The 19,061-nt window shown below is 40.3% G+C and overlaps 3 protein-coding genes across 4 annotated transcripts; 2 read left to right on the top strand and 1 right to left on the bottom strand.

The window, feature by feature from the left end:
* The first annotated feature begins 1,230 nt into the window (after window positions 1-1,230).
* slc7a6 (solute carrier family 7 member 6) lies at window positions 1,231-10,399 on the top strand. Of its 2 annotated transcripts, none has more exons than XM_018697445.2 (10): window positions 1,231-1,327; window positions 4,944-5,520; window positions 5,593-5,718; window positions 5,978-6,122; window positions 6,232-6,355; window positions 6,480-6,583; window positions 6,679-6,775; window positions 7,659-7,808; window positions 8,036-8,219; window positions 8,817-10,399. In XM_018697445.2, the coding sequence occupies exons 2-10, from the start codon at window positions 5,031-5,033 to the stop codon at window positions 8,882-8,884; spliced, it is 1,488 nt and encodes a 495-aa protein (XP_018552961.1). In that variant the 5' UTR covers window positions 1,231-1,327; window positions 4,944-5,030; the 3' UTR covers window positions 8,885-10,399. The 2 variants fall into 2 exon arrangements, with proteins under 2 accessions (XP_018552961.1, XP_050932289.1); XM_051076332.1 differs by lacking the exon at window positions 1,231-1,327 and adding an exon at window positions 1,366-1,724.
* A 31-nt stretch (window positions 10,400-10,430) lies between these two features.
* slc7a6os (solute carrier family 7 member 6 opposite strand) lies at window positions 10,431-14,863 on the bottom strand. Its single transcript, XM_018697447.2, has 5 exons — window positions 14,623-14,863; window positions 13,531-13,860; window positions 13,229-13,435; window positions 12,527-12,659; window positions 10,431-11,748 (listed from the first exon to the last, which is right to left on the bottom strand). The coding sequence occupies exons 1-5, from the start codon at window positions 14,809-14,811 to the stop codon at window positions 11,612-11,614; spliced, it is 996 nt and encodes a 331-aa protein (XP_018552963.1). The 5' UTR covers window positions 14,812-14,863; the 3' UTR covers window positions 10,431-11,611.
* Window positions 14,864-16,681: 1,818 nt separating this feature from the next.
* On the top strand, window positions 16,682-18,967 carry LOC108897749 (E3 ubiquitin-protein ligase TRIM21-like). The gene is given in 2 exon segments (XM_018697513.2): window positions 16,682-16,964; window positions 16,966-18,967. Coding segments are annotated over 2 exon segments (1,662 nt in total). The 5' UTR covers window positions 16,682-16,776; the 3' UTR covers window positions 18,440-18,967.
* Window positions 18,968-19,061: the final 94 nt, after the last annotated feature.

Here is a 19,061-nt window from a genome sequence, read left to right as displayed (position 1 = left end):
TCAATGGTGCTAAAAGGTGGTGGTATTTCTGTGTCTCACAGGGCACTTTATCTGTTCCAATAATGATAACTTTGGTGATTTTTTTTTTTTTGGGGGGGGGGGGCTTGTTGTGTGTGATTTAATTTGGGTCTCATAGAATTCAGTATAGCATGTGATTTTATTTGCATTCAGTAGGATGGGACTCAAAATCTTCCTCCCAAGACATTTTACTCCTTATAACAGAAATGAAACATTTGATTGTATATATAACTTTTCTTCCTTAGAAAAGAGGCTCTCAATAGTGTCTTTTCCAATTGATTAATATACCAACCACTCATATTGGTATGGATTGGATGTGACTCCTCAATTATAAATAGCAAGAAAATTTGTGTGTGAGGAGGATTGAATTCCATCCTATGTGGCAAAAAAGATTAAATATTCCCACCTAAAAAAGAGATCTTGTATTTTTATGAATTCCAGCATCTTTCCATATTGTAAAATACATATTTAATGCTATATTTCATAATAGTGCATTTTGACTTAAGGTGGGAAGCTGGGACTACTTTCTTGCACTTGCCTGCTTTTTACCTGTTATGCATTAAGATGAATGACTGTGAATGGATCCTGTATTTCATGAACCCTCGCCAGCACATGCTGTGTTGTATATACTGCTGCTGTGAGCGTTTGAGCCTGTAAATCTGTTTCACAATACCTGACACTTGAGTAACATAACACATACTGATCAAGGGCCCGTCCTCTGTGCCTTATGCTCCTCACACGATCACTCTAATTACATGTCTGCTCTTCACACACTAGCACCGTCAAGCTTAATGGTAATCTCATGGGACTTTGTGTTGATTTATATCAGTGACGAACATCAGCCAATAACAGCTCGATAGTAAAAACAATCATAATTTAGTGTTGGCTTTCAGTGAGCTTAGTGTTTTTTATTTACTATCCCAAAAATATTTAAAGATTGTTGTAACAAACTCTTCTTTTATAATTATTAGTATGAACAATTAGTCTATTTTAAACATTTTTCTATAAATTCTGATGGAACTCTATTACACAAACACAAATACTATGTCTCAGACAATAATGATATTGCCCTAGGTACGGTAACCTATCTGAATGACGGAATGGTTTTTCAGTGAGTGAGGAAATGTCATGTTCTGAAAATAATCCTAACACATATGTATGCATACTGTAGGTGCTGCTTCAGTCACATGACGTCTCATCTGAGCGGCAGCAGCAGCCAGTTGTTTACGGGTACCGATGCGTTTGTCAGCGGAAACTGTGTTGGCTGGCTGTCAAAACCACACGGCGACAGGGAGGCGAACCAGCGCAGGTAAGACTGGAAAATACCCCCAAGACTGTCTCGGTTGAATAGGAATAGTTTCCGTTAAAGCAAAACATTGTCTCCGTGTCCGACAGAGACAGGACTAGTAACCTGAATTTAAGAGACAACGGGACAAAAGGGAAAACCCGTCTGGTCGCACCGGCGACAAGCAAACCACAGAAAGCCGCGATGGTACCGGAGATTAGCAGGTTGACATTCAAAATGAAAGCCAAAGTTAGTTAGTTATAACTCCAGATTGTGCGCAGTGATAGTGGTTGTGTCATTTTATTAAGAAAATGTGATTTTATTTCTCTGTTTTTCGTTTGGGTTTCCTCAGTATGGATTCAAACCCCGGAGGTACGAGCATCAAAACAAGGAATAAGCTAGCCCGTCCTGTTCAAACAGAGTAAGCTAAGCTAAATAATAATGTTATTCTTAAATTAAACACTGTTGTAATTGAAAACAGAAAAAATAGGCATATGACTGCTGTAGCTAATATCATCATCTATTGTTGTCATTGTTTTGTTATTGCATGACAGCTCTTAACGGGCTTCTCGCTTTGAATCGTCTGTTTAATCTCTATTTGCCTCGAGGCCTGAGAAACCCACATGTTGTTTTGGGCTATTCTATTACCTGGATATTTTCAGTAAAACACTGACTGTGAAAGAGAAAAGAGAAAAATCTTTTTTACACTTGCTGCAGCGTGGTGTAGCTTTATTGTGAAAGTCTTAAGCGGAAGTGTTTAGTATTTTAGCGTCACTTTTCAGTGGTTAATTTAGGGAGAAAACGCCAGCCCGGGATGCAGCGCATGGCTTTTCCTTCTTCTTCTTCTTCTTTTAATGGTCTTGTTTTTTATTGTGTGGCAGTTATGTGTCTGTGGTGATCTCAGGTCTCAGCTGAACCAGCCTTAAAACTGAAGCTTATCCAGACCTGGTCCGGGCCGTCAGGGCTGTGGTAGCAGCAGGGATGAACCCATCCTTATTTCTTGAAAGGATTTATCCACCTGTTTCAGCATGATGTTGCGCAATGGGGGCATAACATATGTCTATTAGAATATCGTTTGTTTCTTCCATTTTTCCATGAGCTCATTTTACACTAGAGGTTGGACTAAGTCTGGTGTGCTGTAAATGGTTTGGCCTTGTTGAAGTTGACAGCGTAACAAGCTTAATCTTGAAATTATAGACTTCCATGCTGTTACAATTTATCCAGCTTTGATTGATGTCTTACTGGCACTTGTACTATTTGAAAATGGCATTTTGTGTCAGAACACTAAGCTCTGGAAACAGAGGGAGCACAGGGAGGAGAATGTCTGTTGTGTCAAGAGTGAAGAAGTAGATGAATAGTTTTCATTCTCTGCAGCTCTCTGTCATGTTTACCTGCTGTAACTCCTCCTACACTGGGTAGTGAGTTGAAAACCTCTCTCAAATAACCACAGATAATAATGATCTCGCTTCTCAGACAAATACAAACTGCACATGCTCACATACGCACACAGTAGCGATCTCAGCCAAGCTGCTCATATGGCTGGTGTGACATCGATTATGTGGAGAGAAGTGACCGTCTAACTGAGCAGTGGACACCAGTCTCCTCCACAATGTTGAACTTTTCTTAACATCAGAAAGTCATGTTTTTCTTACATATAAACTCAGTTTCACATTTTGTCTCGTTAAGGTCACTTTGGGTACTTTCTAGAGTAAACAAAAACAGTATTCAAGTAAAAGTACTGTTACTTTATAATATAATGACTCAAGCAGAAGTAAAAATACTCAAAAATAACGACTCATGCAGTGAGTAACTTTAGATGCAAGTACCTACTGCAAGTTTATGTCTGCAATATAGTGTAAAAGTAAATCATTGCAGTGAGATCCAATTCAGTTCTAAATGCTAACGTTAGCTACCAATATGAGTACTGTTGTATAGGACCAGATTCTCAACTCCAGTGGCAGACATCCCACCCTGGATTATTTTATTTCAGGAGCCCTGGAAGTCCCAGGAGACCATTCATTCAAATTACTTTTTTCCGTCACTACAATTTAGCCAAACTTTGGAGCATTATTTCATTCTCTGGCTGATAACCTAGCATGACATGTTTGGTATGTATGGATTCCTTAGGTTGTCTTTCATATGATATATGTGACCTTAACAATGAGCCCTGAAAGACAGTATGTTGTCCCACCGGCGTGGGGGGTCACATGTGCCAACAGTCCTCATCCAAATTCAAAGCCAGGACATCACAATCACATGAAAAGCATCTTAGACATCTATCTTGTGTTCCAGCACAAGATCCAGCATTACAAGTTTCACACCTATGTTATACCTTCAGAGCAGTTAAGCAAGAGGCATAACATTTGACGCATTTCACAGGCTGACACACACAAGTTTGCACACACATATGAAGACTCACACCTTTAGCTCCTAGGCTAGAATGAAACACAAGTTGTTTGACTCGGGCCTCAGGCAAACAGCATGCAGGAAGGTCCTCAACTGCTGTTGAGTAGTGAGATACAACTTAACAGCAGTGTGATTGTTTGAGTTATTGATTAGTCTGTTATCATCAGGTAAACAGGGGGTGTGGTGTTGAGTTTGCCTGTGCAGAACAGATGCCTAATGGTTGAACTGAAGCACTCACCTCGCATGCACACAGATGCAGCACACAAGCACCAGGCCATTGTGATAACTGGCCCTTTGGTCTGGTTTATACTCAGGTTATTGTCTTATAAATCAGACACGCCACGCCTACATCACATACTGCACTGCACCTGCTTTTCAAACCTGCTCTTCCCTCAACTACACACCACTTCTTCTCTCTAAGCCCTGCCTGAAGATAGGTGACATTTTTCTCTCAAATACCATCTAAAGACCAATTTCTCTATATTTGTCCCTTATAACACAAGTTATGAGGCGATTACTGGGCTAACATAAGAAGGGGGGGGGTAAGTGATTTGGCTGATAGAACAGTACCTTTGCTACTTCAGCCTCTCACAACAGTCTTGAATATTTTCTTGTCATTCTTGTTTCTGTGTGTAAAATGTGGTTGTCACTAATTATTTTCCTCTAATTGTTGAAATGAGACAGTTTGCTTATGTCCATAGGGCTCTCTGCACCTGTAAAAGACAGAGAAACACTTCACTAGAGGTTAAAAGGGGAGGGAGAGGGGAAAGGGGGAGGGCTTGGTGTAAATGTGGCAGACATTAAGAGATGGAAGTGGATTTTTGGTTTCTTTATGACAAATATTGAGTTAGTAAAAGGCTACATTTTTCTAAGAATGTTATTTTTTATTTTAATTCATTTCTTTTGTGTGTTTCTGAGAAGAACTGCAGATGCCGACAATGGTATCTATAGCATCAAGAACCTGCTTAGTTGCATGAGATGCAGTGCAACTATCCTGTTTTGTGACTTTATGTTTTGTTGATGCCGTATTAGTTGTAAGTTGTCACAAACTGATTGTCTCCTCACAGGTCTCTGCCCTAAACTATGAGCATTACCTCTGCTGAACCACAAGTCATGACTTTTCTTTTGCCAGATACATTAGAGATTAAATACCAGTCACAAGACACTCTTCTGACTCACCATTTGACACAGAGCTTCTCTTTACTTTACTGACTTGGTTGAATGTGTTGGACAGGTTGTTCCAGAGGTTGCCGGATTGGGACAAGGGCCCATAGCATCCACAGCCGGTCCTCTGATCCTGCTGGTTCAGCCCTGAGACGCCATGGCTGACCGTGAAGACCCCAAGAAGGTGAATGGCAGTGCCAGCCACTCATCCCATCTTTTGGAGCCACCCAAAGAGAGCATGCAGCTCAAGAAGGAGATCTCGCTGCTCAACGGAGTCAGCCTGATCGTGGGAAACATGATCGGCTCTGGCATCTTTGTCTCCCCCAAGGGCGTGCTAATCTACAGCGCTTCTTACGGGCTGTCACTCATCATCTGGGTCATTGGGGGCCTGTTCTCTGTGGTGGGGGCCCTCTGCTACGCTGAGCTGGGCACCACCATCACCAAATCAGGGGCATCTTATGCATACATCCTGGAGTCATTCGGTGGCTTTATTGCATTTATTCGTCTGTGGACATCTTTGTTGATAATTGAGCCCACCAGCCAGGCGGTCATAGCCATTACATTTGCAAACTACCTGGTGCAGCCGCTCTTTCCAACATGCGAACCACCATATGTTGCAGCTAGGCTCATCGCTGCAGCGTGTATATGTAAGTACGTGTGATCTACTCCGTATCCGACTGCTGCTTTTGTCTGTCTAACTCTCTGTCCTCTCTCCTCAGGCTTGCTGACATTCATCAACTCTGCCTATGTAAAGTGGGGCACCCGTGTGCAGGACATTTTCACCTATGCTAAGGTGGCAGCCCTCATTGTCATCATCGCTACTGGCATCATCAAGATCTGCCAGGGTAAGTGGTGTCACTACAGTGCTCACCCTCTCACATCGCTCCTCTGTGACGTTACTGTATGAACTGTCATAATGGCCACAGGCAAGCCCTTGGTGAATATTTTGTTACATATTTGCATAGCATTTTTGACATACTGTCCTGCTAGACTGATATTATGGAGATTGAAATCTCAGCAGTCATTGACAGCGGAATAATGAGGACTGACAACAGCCACAAATGGATGGATGCAGTAATATGAATTGTTTTGTCTGTGTCTTAGGTTACACAACCAACTTTGAATCATCGTTTCAGGGATCATCTAAAGATCCTGGTGACATTGCACTGGCACTTTACTCTGCCCTCTTCTCTTACTCCGGCTGGGACACACTAAACTTTGTTACTGAGGAGATCAAAAACCCAGAAAGGTAATTTTTTTTTTTTTTTTTTTGGTTCGTTTGTTTTGACTGTATGAGCGGTGGCAAGTCAGAATCCTTGAATCAGCCTCGGTATTGATCCATTGTCCTGTTGTTCCAGGAACCTGCCGCTGGCCATCGCCATTTCTATGCCCATTGTCACCATCATCTACATCCTCACCAATGTGGCCTACTACGCTGTTCTGGATGTTAGTGCAATACTGGCCAGCGATGCAGTGGCAGTGGTGAGTAAACAAAGTGTAAAGAGCTGTGGCAAAAAAAGCGAGAAAAGAAATGGAAAGAAAGAGGTATGTGCATGCGTGAGCTGGCAGTAAAGTGCAGCTAAACCAGTTTTTGTGTCTGGTTCAGACATTTGCAGATCATACTCTTGGTGTGATGAGCTGGACCATCCCCATTGCTGTGGCTCTGTCTTGCTACGGAGGCCTCAATGCCTCCATTATCGCTGCATCCAGGTAGAGCACACGCAGTAGTTATTTTATAATAATTATTTACTGGCTTAGAGGTTCACTTTAAATGCCCTGTCTTAATTTGTGTATATTGCGTCCAGGTTGTTCTTTGTGGGCTCCCGTGAAGGTCACCTTCCAGACGCTCTGTCCATGATCCACATACAGAGATTCACTCCGATCCCTGCTTTGATCTTCAATGTATGATAAGGATAAGTTTCATGTATATAGTGGAAGAAGTAGAGGAAACGTCCACTTAAAGGATAACTCTGGTATTTTTGAACCTGGGCCTTATTTTCCCATGTTTTTGGGTGTAAATGATTGCTAGCATTGAACAAGTGAGTTATACCTGGTGATCATGAACAGCAGCTGCAGTGTAATCCAGTGGGTAATTGTCGATGTTAAAGTAAGTCAATTAAGGTGAATTTAGCAAAAGAGGAGCTCTTCAGCAGACACAGGATGACAGCTGTTAGCTGAGCTGCTGCTAATGTTAGCATAGCTTGTTTCTACATGCTCAACTTGTTTTTCAAATTATCCACAGAGGTCTCCTCTCCAAAACATCTGCCCTTGCAGAAAATCCTGAAATAGTGTGTGACAACATTATGGATAAGAATCCTACATAAACTGAAGAGCAAGATCCTTTTCCTTTAACTAAAAACTTTATATATCTCTGCCAGACTCCATTGACAAAAACAGTATTTTTACCAAGCAGAACACAGGAGTTGCTGGAATATTGCTGCCTCCATCTGTTAGTTTGTTAGCATTCTTGTGTGACTTTCTTTGGTAGAAAAAGTATTCAAATCCGTTACAAAGGTAAAAGTATGATTCCAAAGATTTTTGTCCTTATCAATCATTTTCAACCAAAAAACATGAAAAGGCCCAGTGCTAAACTTATTTTTAATTTGGTGGGAACTAAAAGTATCTGACAGCACTTCTTCATTCAAATCACTTATTCACCTCTCAAATGAAAATGTTAGTCATTTCAAAGGTGAAAAATTGAATCTGCATATTACAGTGGACACTGCAGTACTCACAGACACCTTTAACTGTTCACCCTCCCTTTCTCCCTCCATTCACTGTCCAGTGCGTCATGTCACTGATCTACCTGACAGTGGAGGACGTCTTCCAACTCATCAACTACTACAGCTTTAGCTACTGGTTCTTCATGGGTCTGTCCATTGCGGGCCAGATCTACCTTCGCTGGAAAGAGCCCGACAGATCCAGACCTCTGAAGGTAAAAGACCAGTTAAACACACCTGTGTATTCAGCCGTTCATCCACTTAGCTGGGTCTGGGTCTTAATAGTAGAAGATACATAACAAGATACATACAGGGCAGAAAATGATATTTAAAATAATTGGTTCAAAGCCATCACATTAGATTTTTAAATTAAGTATAACAATACAAAGTTTTTTGCTGTGTCTCTAGCTCACACTCTCTCTCTCTTGATTTCTCTCTTCAGTTGACTTTATTGTACCCGGTGGTGTTCTGCCTGTGTGCTGTTTTCCTGGTGGCAGTGCCTCTCTACAGCGACACAGTCAACTCTCTGATTGGCATTGGCATTGCCCTATCAGGCATTCCTGTCTACTTCCTGGGTGTGTACTTACCAGAGTCCAAACGACCACCTGTCATCACCAAGCTACTGCGTGAGTTTACTACACACTCAGCACCCTTAGGGAAACAGGCACAACTTTCAGTAGTGTGAATGCACATAGGAACATTCATATCCTCTAAAATCTGCTCCTCTTTGAACTTCAACTATGTCAGTATACTTCATGCCAGAGACTACATTCCAGCTTTTAACAGGTCCCAAAGACTTATTAAACTTGTATTCAACATTTTGGTATCTTGTACTATTTTGCATTATCACAGTTTACATTTTATGCTTCCCCCTGACATTTCTTAGTTTACAGTAGGTGTGTATGGCAGCAGGCTAGAGAGAGGTCTTCTGCTTTTTTTTTCTCATTCCCCTTTCACTTCTCAAACACAATTTATAAATAAAGATGTAGACTTTTGACACTGTTACTGCGACAGTTAAAACTGACCTAATTGTGTTTGGTGTCTGCTTGTGGCATTTAGCTGTTTTTTCTGCTCTTTTAAGCATTGCCTCAGCAGTCCCTTTAGCTCTCAGCATTCACACTGCACTTTCTTCAGGAAATGCTTTTTCTAGTTTCAACTGTATCGTTCCTCGTCCTCTCTCAGCAATGTACACTCAACCAATACACTGTTGTCTCCTCCTGCAGGTTCTCTGACTTACCTCACCCAGTACACCTGCTTCTGCGTACTGACAGAGATGGACAAGAGCGAATAGCGACCATTTCAAATACACTTCAAAACTTTACCCAGCAGTGTTTGCATCCTCAAGCGGACAGTCACCCGGGGACCAGGCAAGACATTCTGTTGTGAAATCTCTTTTTCTTTTTTTTTGTACTGTACACCATGCTGAAACTCTCAGACTTCACTGACTTGTTTACATACACTGGAAATGCTGCCACCGATGCACATGTTCACTTGCAGATTTATCTTAGAATTCCAGGACATTCCAGGATTTCAACCTTAACTAGCAACAGTACTGTTGTACAACAGTTTTCCTTCATCACTCTATTTAATGACCTTAAGTATAACTTACCTTCTTAATTTACATGTATTTGTGTAAATGCCTTTTGAATAGTATGTGCCTGTTTGAATTTACAGGTGCTGTGTTCATGACCACAGAAACCTTATAATGATGCAAGTAAATTTTATTATATGAATTGAAGTCACTGTAACTGAAAGATATTATGAGCAATATGTGTGAATGGGAAGAAGGGAAGAAAGTATTGTTTGCTGCTATGTGAAGACTCATCGTCCTAACGTCATTGCCTTTATGTCATTTTGTTTTTTGTTTGTTCTTTGCATTTAAACTGAAACAGAACACTTGCCTTTTTCCTAGCATTGTAGGAAGCTGGAGACTTCCTCTTCTTTGTATTAGCTTTAAACAGTGGAGCACTAACTCAGTTTACTTGAATTCTTTACAGTTCCCCATGTGCAGTATTCAAGACATCAACAGACATAGGTAAAAAACAGCATTTTAGTCATCCATCTTTAAGTCTTGAAGTCCAGTTCTACCTCCTCTGTTTTCAATGGTCTCCAGTAAACTATGCTTCAAACACACTTTATCTCAGAATCTATATTTCACCTTACATGGCACCTCAAGATTTTAGTGGGAAGTGAGGATTTCTTGTGGAGTAATGCACGTGTAATTGCTACATCCCTAACATTTGTTAAATTCAACAATGAGACAACTTTGTTTCCAGCAGTACCAGGAAACAAACAGATGGAGAATTCAATCAGACTTGTCTGCCTTTCAGCCCTTCCTGTCACCTGCTGCATGTTTGGCTTATAATGCCATCTGCTTCTGACAGGTTAGGATGGCAGAGCTTCTCCTAAATCCTGGATGAGAGAGTAGAACATTTCCAAGATGATTTTGAGATTTTACTCCAAAGCCTAAAACAAGACACTTCATGCATCCCTTCAAACATGTCAGACCAGTTGAGAGCGATTTTCTATGCATCTGCTGTCACTGGCCTATCTCAGAAAAACAACACTGCAGCGCCTCAGGAAAGTAACTGAGCAAAACAGCTCATCAGATAACCAAGCCAAGCAATAACCAGAGTGGTCAGTCTTAGTTCTCCCTGTTTCTCTCACTTTTTGAAAGGACATTGTAATGTAACATGTACTCCTCTTCAGTTGGGGGTCACTAGGCATACTGTTTATACCCAGTGATCCATAATCTTGTAAGTCTTCTAACTAATTGTACAGTAATTAAATAAATTCTTAAAATGAACGAGTTTGTGTGTTTATCGAACAGGAAAAAATGACAGAATATTTTCGGTTTATTTTGAAAGCCTTCTTTTTATACACATCTACATATTTACAAAAAAATTTTCATTCAACAAGCATCCAAGAGAAACAATCTGAACTTCGAGGGCAATTTCTGAACCAAACTCACACACCCACAACAAAAATGATGCACCACGCTTTCACATAATGCAGAAATCTAACACACACAATTGTACGTACACACACTACCATGCACAAAATGCAAACACCCTAAATTGCAACCGCACGCGGCCCGAGACGTCTCACTGACAAAACTGTTAACAGCACAAAGCATACGAGGCATATCACACTAATGTGCAATATTTCTAACACACATCCACTTTGAACAAACACCCACACACAAATTCACTCCACCACAATTAAAAAAAAAAAAAGACACTGGATCCTTCTAAAAATAACATCTACCCCTTAAAAATCTGTGTAGTGAAGAGAGGGATGATTTCACACTGAAAAGGTGTCTACTAATATGATGTGTGTGCAATTTACTTGTCTACAAGCTTTGTGACAGTGACATTGTAATACTTTGGCACATGAACCATTTTGAAAATATAGGGTATCGTTTTAGGGCTGGGAAATAAAAGGATAATTCTCAATATAATTTATATTGTGCATAATTATCATTACTGTTTACATGAAATGACAATGATAATAATTTTCCTCAACAAGAATGGAACAAATGCTCAGTAAATGTTCAATATAATCAGTTTCCATGTTTAGATAGCATGCACAGAAGTGAATCCTGAACTGCCAATCACATCGGCAGGAATAGAGGTATGCATGACAGGTTTTAGATTAGTAAGGTTAGAGTTTATCATTATAATGGTTCCTCTACTTCAGGTTTGTGAAGTGTTTCACTGGTAAAAGTTTGTCATGTTCTAACCATAATTTTTTAGCCACATCAGCCAGTTTGTCGGTCAATTTTGAAATTAGGAACTTAATAATAAAATCTGATGGGTGCTACACATAAGTTGCTACACTTTAAGATGGCATTTCTTGAGGGACATTTTTTTCCCCAGGCATGTTTACATAATATGTGCCATTCTAGAAGTTGTTTTTGCCCACTCTCACCTACACAGAGGTCTATGGAGTATGATGTCATCTGTGGAGAGGGTATTGGGAAGATCCACTGACAGGTGGGGATGTGTTGTGGGATGGATCAATCGGAATTATATTTGTCTCCATCATCATCCTCCTCGTCGTCATCTTCACCACGGCAGCCCAGCTCATGCAGCACTTCCCTCTGGTAACGTTCCCAGCTCCTCCGGCTGTACGAGTGCTCCTCCTCCCAGTAACCTGCACACACAAGGCAGAGACCAGCCGGTGAATGACAGGAAGGACGGGGCTCAGTGACTACAGTTTGGAAATGTGGTTGTAGTTGTAGCTGTTATATAAAGCAGTCAGTGTTGTCTTTCTAGACCACACGTCAGTAATGTGCCATCACTTAAAAATTTAATTAATAGATATCACCATGAAACTTCCCCAGTTATTTACCTGCATTAAGATCATAATAGACAATTATTCTGTATTCACCATCTTCTAAAATGTTATGTCTGAATATGCAAAGGATGTATCATTTAATTAAATATGCACAAATTTGATACATTTCCAGAACAAGGGTGAATATTGGATAAAGTCAGACTCAAAATTATTTTTTTCATTTTGTTGAGATATTAGTCAATAATTTTTATAGGGGGGTTTGATGATTTATATCATCCTTTCTGTAAAAAAAATGTATCTAGGAATAAAATTTGTCAACAAAAGTCTGATGTTTGAAAGTGCTACTGTTGGGGAGATTTCTGGCTCAGAGAATCAAAAACACCATTTTGAGAGAACTGCCTTTTAAAGATAAGTACTGTAAAATTCCATACATTTTTATTGGAAAGCATGATTTACAGACATAATATCTGAATCAAACCCACAGCATCAACAATACAAAACATCTAAAACACATCATAACTGATAACTGAATAACACAGCATGTATGGCCTTCGACCAGACAGAACAGTAGTAACTAACCCTAACCCAGCCACCAGTAGAATGAATGACTTGGATAACATTAATAAATACATACCACCATAGCGCTCCTCTCTGTCACTGTCTGCATCACTCTCCTCATCAGGGTAGTCATTCCTCCAGTTGCCTTCCTCATTCTCGTCATCCTCATCTTCATACACCTCCTCTTCATGAACCACAAGGTCAGGCACCTGGGACAAACAACAACTCCTTTATCATTTTTACTGATTCACTATTGGCTTTAGTAAACTTGAGAGAAATGTTGAGAGTGATGAAATAAAGTCTGCCTTGTTTTAAGTTTAAGCCATGAACACATAGACAACCACTTTGTTCAATTATCCAAAGTTCTGTTTTGTTTTTTTAATAATTTCTGAATTTTAAAAAAGTTCTCTGTCACTCCAAGTTTTCAGTGCTACTTCTGATAGACCTTGGAAATATTAAAAGGTGCATGTGATGAAAAGGTACCCTAGTACAGTCATAAGTCTCATTTTTCTATCTAGTGGCCTCATCTGTCACATCAGAACAGCAACGTAAGACAGACAGCCGGGGTTTAGCAGTAGGCCTGTACTACAGTCAAAATCAGATATACGTCAGTGGACCCTTGCTGATTTATTTAAATACAAATTTCACAAACAGGCAGCACATAATGGGTATGAACCCCTTGTTTTCCCCATGTCTATGCTCTATTTCACCCCTGTCTTCATTCACTCACTCCGATTTCAGCACTCATTCATCTGTCTGTCCATCCATCCACACACACCAGTTCTCCCTCATCGGCGTAGGCCCTAACAGACAGGATGTCCTGGATCCACCCTGGTGTGATCGTTTCCTGGTAGTAAAGATCGTAGACGTAGTCGTCGTCCTGCTCCCGGTGCTCTTCCCCCAGTCTCTCTCCAGATATGCTCAGGCACTCCCGCAGCATCTTTGTGTTGTTACACAGGATCACCTCTGGCTCTGAGGACAACGTCTTCATAAAAATAAAGAGGAGAATACATTACTCAATATTCATATTCTTTATCCACATTCCCACCCACCCATCAGCAACAAAAATGCTCAACTCACCTTGCCAGAAGACTTGCCCTGGTCCTCTACATCCTCATGTATGAGATCAACCACCTGGATTTCACCAAGACCCCAACACTTGTCCTGCTCTTTCCCAGCTTCCCCTGCACTCTCAGAAACATCTGTCTGGGGGCTTTGCTGCTCAGCTGGGCTTGACAGCCCTGTACGGTGGCTGGACAGTAATCTGTAGCGTTCCTCCCTGCGGGTGCTCCACTTTGTGCTCCTTAGATCCCCAAGTATCCGTTGAGAGCTGGCGGCAGAGGGGCGCAGTGCGTGGGCCATGCGAGGCCGAGCCAAAGCCTGTCGGACCTGCGTCTGAACAGGAGCATCCTGGTGATGAGATAACAAGTGTGAGACTCGATAGGGTTTGGGCATTAAAACGAGAAGATATTTAGTTTAAATTCCCGACACCTAGAACTTGGAAGAAACTCAAGTGATATTACATCCCATTCTCAAACCCCGTCTTCACTGCATCACTGCATTTTTTGTTTTTTGCTTTCCTAAAAAACTTTCTCCGTGAACAGAAACATAACCAGCGAGTTATTTATTTCTTTTAATTAAATGCGAACGTTCGCTTGTAATAACATTAAACCGAAACTACAGAACTTTAAAACCTTATGTTCAAATGTTTACCTAAGATGATTAGCTTGCGTGATGGATGCGACTAAATTTGTTAACGACTGGTTTTACTTTATACTACATCAACTTTATATTACATCGACTGTTTACATTCAGAATGGAGTCGTTTTTTTCGAGGCCTCTAAACACGTCACAAATACGTTCAACACAAACTAAATGAGCTAACGATAGCACAGGCTAATGCGATTTAATGTGGGCTAACAGCACTAACTAGCCTGAATGCTATGCTAACAACAACTAGCATAGAGAGCGCGTTGTTTTCAAACGACAACTGTCACTTTAATCGGCTGATTTTAATTTCAGCTTGCTATGAATGAGTCAAATTTATTAAAAACTTACGTTTATACAGACACACCAACTAACGTTTATTTGCCTAAAGCTAACCGCAGCGCTGACGTTAGCCAGCAGCGATTCGTTAGCTAACACCGTCGCTTGTTCCAGCGGGCCTCTCACCTGTGTCGCTACAGTCGCCACGAGTTTGAAGACAGAGTTTTCCACCTCGGCTTCATTGGGTTCTGGTACCGTCTCGCCTGAGTTCTGGGACGTCTCCGGACGGATACGTTTGCACGCCAGCAACAGAGCATCTGCGGGGTCGGTCCCCCTTTTTCTCTTGACTCGCAAAATCGTCGTGTTTGGATCCATGTTGTTCCTCTGTCTGGTTTGTCTGGCAGAAAGAGAGAAGAAAAATGCGAGAGCTCTCACTCCGCCTTTATTTCCGGGTACCGCAAAGAGGGAGTCTGGAGTGTGTCACCTTGATGTACCGATATTTTTAGATATATAATTATAACCAATTAAATTGTTAAATTGTTGTTGTTATAACCAATTAAATTAATTCAAATTAAACAATGATAGTATGCAAATTATAATTCTGTTATCGTGTCTTTGAATGATGGCAGTGCTAAATAAATGAAAAATTGAAATATATTTCACAAAAAAGATACACCCAAAAGTTTTCAAACTTCAAACAGCTTTTCTATAATTTAATATAATAATTTCACCATTAGCCCAACACAGTTTTCTGCCTTAAAGGAACTCCAGCCCACAGGGCGGTTACAGAAGTTCTCATTTCAATGGTCAGCAGCCAACACAGAAAATGATGGCTGGATAAATAAAAGCTCCTTTTAAATAAAAGCTCCTTTTAATTCCTAATTTTCTAATTCATGTTCAAACTAAAAGTGTTCATATTCATGTTTAGACAGTAGCCTATATGTACATATTGTTTTTATTTATATCTTTATAGTTTAGAATTGGGAGTTATTATTATTATTAGTAGTATTTTGTTATTACTTTATTTTATCTCATTTATTTTTTATTGTATATGTGAATTGGAGCAAAGCAACTCAACAATTTCCTGCAAGAAATAATTTCTGATTCTGATTTTGCAATTATGTTTAAAATTTACAAATGAATGAATGAAGTTTGAAGACATTATAATCACTAGAATTACTACATTTAACATTTAATAATATTTTTAAAGCATGACATAATTTATATGTATTGTATGTTTGTTTTTTCTAAATGATTTTAAATACATCAATTAATTAAGTGATAACAATCTAACCATAGAAATGCATAAGAACTTGGATGATACATTCCTTGTGTTAAATTACTACAGTAATCCATCTGTCAGTAACAACAAACTAAAACTTAATTTCCTACACATTTACTGTCAGTCTGAGGGAAATAACTAAGTAACATCATGGAACGCTTTAGTAATTTGAGAAAACAAATTAGTGATCACATTTTTAAAAAGGGGGGGTACAGATAACTGAGGAGATTAATTAATTAAATACTTTAATGGTGCAAATTACTAAAAAACATGTCATATTGCCATGTCACAGTTGCAGTAGGGAGAAAACAACAAGTCCTGAACAATTTTAAAATCACTTTTGCAAACATCTCTTGTGACTTTTGAATCATTTGCTGAAACTCATTTTCAGTCCACCTCAGCCTTCGTTCCTTCATATTCCTATGGGATGAGTTAACTGTCAGTCCTGCTCAGCAGGTTTTTGGATAGTGCTTGAGGGTTACACGCCCAAACTGGACACTACAGAGAAAAAAGAACAATAGACTCCCTCCCTTAAGGGAGAGGTCACATTGCAAAAAGGGGTGGAGAAACAGTGAAAAGAGGACTCACATCCCCCCAGTGTCATTGAAGGCTTCTCAGAGAGACAGCTGGGCTTCTGCCAACACAAGTCTCTGCTTTGTCTGGTGTTTTTCAAGAATAGGCTATGTACAACAATCCCACATATCCAAAGGTGAGTCCAAATTTTACATTTTTACTCTATGAATTAGCATTTCTAATTCAGCACATTTCACAACTGCAGATTTTTTTGTTTATTACAGAGACTTTTTTAATGATGATTGCTGCACTTTAACTTTTTTTTACCCTTCTGTGCCTTTCTTATATTTTTATTTTATATTTTTAGATTTTTGTCACTCTTGCTTCTTGCTGCTATAACATGTAAATTTCCCACAAGTGGGATAAATAAAGTATATCTTATCTAATCTTTTGGAAGGCAATCCCTTTGAATAACAATAACTTTATCTAATACTCTAGTAATTCAACATAAATAATGTTTTGGACGATTCAACTATTCTGCACTGATGATATTTCCCATCCATACTTTTAGTCTTAGTGTGTTCAACATGTCAGCTGCCACATGTCTGCTGTCTGAAGAGCAGTTTCTTTGCTCCATCTGTCTGGATGTGTTCAGCTCTCCTGTCACCTTACAGTGTGGACACAACTTCTGCAAAAAGTGCATCACTGAAAACTGGAGAATCAACAGAAAATGCAGTGTCCGTGTGTAAAAAGCTTTTCGACCCGGGACATGAGCTGCATGTCAACATTTTCATGTCTGACATGGTTGCTCAGTTCAGACAGTCAGCTGTTAAGACAGACTCAGAAGTTGCCAAAGCCGGGGAGGTGTCCTGTGACATCTGCACTGGGATCAAACTGAAGGCCCTGAAGTCGTGCGTGGTGTGTCTGGCCTCGTACTGTGAAACTCACCTGGAGCGACATCAGACAGTGACAGGCCTAAAAAGACACAAGCTCTTTGACCCTCTGGATAACCTCGAAGACAGACTGTGCACAAGGCATGGCGAACTCATGGAGCTGTTCTGCAAGACCGACCAGATGTGTGTGTGTCAGCTTTGTAATGAGTTGGACCACGAGTCACATGACGTTGTTCCTCTGAGAGAAGAATGGGAAGGAAAGAAGACTGAGCTGGGGAAGACAGAGGCAGAATTTCAGCAGATGATCCAGGAGAGACAGCTGAAGATAGAGGAGCTCAGACAGTCAACAAAGCTCAGCAAGGAAGGTGCAGACAAAGAGACAGCAGATGGTGTGCATGTGTTCTCTGCCCTGATGCAGCTTGTTGAGACTGGCCTGGCTGACCTCACCGAACACATTAAAAAGAGACAGAAAACTGCAGCAAAACATGCTGAGGTCTTCAGCAAAGAGCTGGACAAGGAGATCTCAGAGCTGATGAAGAGAAACAGTGAAGTTAAGCAGCTCTCGTACTCTGATCACCTCCACCTTCTCCAAAACTTCCCATCCTTGAACACCTTTCCACCCACTAAGAACTGGAAAAAAATCAGCCTCCATCAACTATCGTTTGAGGGAACTGTGGCCAGGGCTGTGGCTCAGCTTAAGGAGACTCTCAGCAAAGAGATGATGAAGCTGCTTGAGGTTGAATTGGAGAGGGTGCAGCAGTATGCGGTGGATGTGACTCTCGATCCTAAGACAGCTCATCCTAAACTCATCCTGTCTGATGATGGGAAAGAAGTCAGTCACAGCGATGTAGAGAAGAATCTCCCAGACAATCCAGACAGATTCTCATATTGCGTCATTGTCTTGGGGAAGCAGAGTTTCTCCTCTGGCAGATTCTACTATGAGGTTGAGGTTGAAGGGAAAACTAAATGGGATTTAGGAGTGGCCAGTGTGTCAGCAAACAGGAAAGGACAGATCACATCAAGTCCAGAGGCTGGGTACTGGACCCTGCAGCTGAGGAATGGTAATGAGTATGTAGCTCTTGCCGACCCTGATATTGTCCTCTCTCTGAAATCGCAGCCTCAGAAGGTGGGGGTGTTTGTGGACTATGAGGAGGGTGTTGTCTCTTTCTATGATGTTGGTGCTGCAGATATGATCTACTCCTTCACTGGCTGCTCTTTCACTGACAAACTCTACCCATTCTTCAGTCCCTGTTTCAATGATGGTGGTGACAACTCTGCCCCTCTCAGGATCTCTGCTGTTCATAAAACTGATTGAATCGAGCCCCCCCCACACACACACACACACAGTAGTGCAACCTGGGGTTTTGCAGACGGCAATATACAACACAGCAGGATCCAGCCAACACCATCCATCATGTTCCAAATGTGTTCATTTGATATATTTTTTAAACTGAATGTTGTGTAAAACTATTAACTTATATATTAATGGATATTGTTGCAATAGATTTTCATACAATTGAACATCAGTGTTTCAGTTGGCTTGGTTAAATTTACATTTATACTGGTGCCAAAATCTATAGACATTTTTAATTTTCACAGACTCAATTAATATGTGTTGTTAAGGAATTAGCTGACTTTGATATGTGGACATTTTTTAGCAGTTTCAACCAATTAATAATTTATTTAACTATTATTTATTTATCAGTTTATTAATTAATTTATTTATTTATCAATTGCTTGATTATTTTATGGATATTATATTAGCAATGGTTGATTAGGATGGGAGCACTGTGATTTCCATGTTTTTATGGATAAATGAATTAAACCTTGGACCTTGGGTAGCCAAAAAATTGTGCTCATCTGCTACTGTTATATACAATTTTTAAAAGTATATCTCTATAAGATATGTCAGAGGTGGTCACATCTTATTTCTTTTG

Source organism: Lates calcarifer, linkage group LG2 (genome assembly GCF_001640805.2).
Source record: "Lates calcarifer isolate ASB-BC8 linkage group LG2, TLL_Latcal_v3, whole genome shotgun sequence".
Classification (NCBI taxonomy): domain Eukaryota; kingdom Metazoa; phylum Chordata; class Actinopteri; family Centropomidae; genus Lates; species Lates calcarifer.
Note: the sequence above shows the minus strand (reverse complement) of the source record. Positions and strands in the feature narration are given on the sequence as shown.

Excerpts from the sequence above, each read along its gene's own strand:
- slc7a6 (XM_018697445.2), top strand. The coding sequence starts at position 5,031 with ATGGCTGACCGTGAAGACCCCAAGAAGGTGAATGGCAGTGCCAGCCAC. Across the intron at positions 6,584-6,678 it reads TCCATTATCGCTGCATCCAG|GTTGTTCTTTGTGGGCTCCC; the intron begins GTAGAGCACACG and ends TATTGCGTCCAG. Across the intron at positions 6,776-7,658 it reads TCCCTGCTTTGATCTTCAAT|TGCGTCATGTCACTGATCTA; the intron begins GTATGATAAGGA and ends TTCACTGTCCAG.
- slc7a6os (XM_018697447.2), bottom strand. The coding sequence starts at position 14,811 with ATGGATCCAAACACGACGATTTTGCGAGTCAAGAGAAAAAGGGGGACC. Across the intron at positions 13,861-14,622 it reads TGGCGACTGTAGCGACACAG|GATGCTCCTGTTCAGACGCA; the intron begins GTGAGAGGCCCG and ends TCTCATCACCAG. Across the intron at positions 12,660-13,228 it reads ACGCCGATGAGGGAGAACTG|GTGCCTGACCTTGTGGTTCA; the intron begins GTGTGTGTGGAT and ends TGTTTGTCCCAG.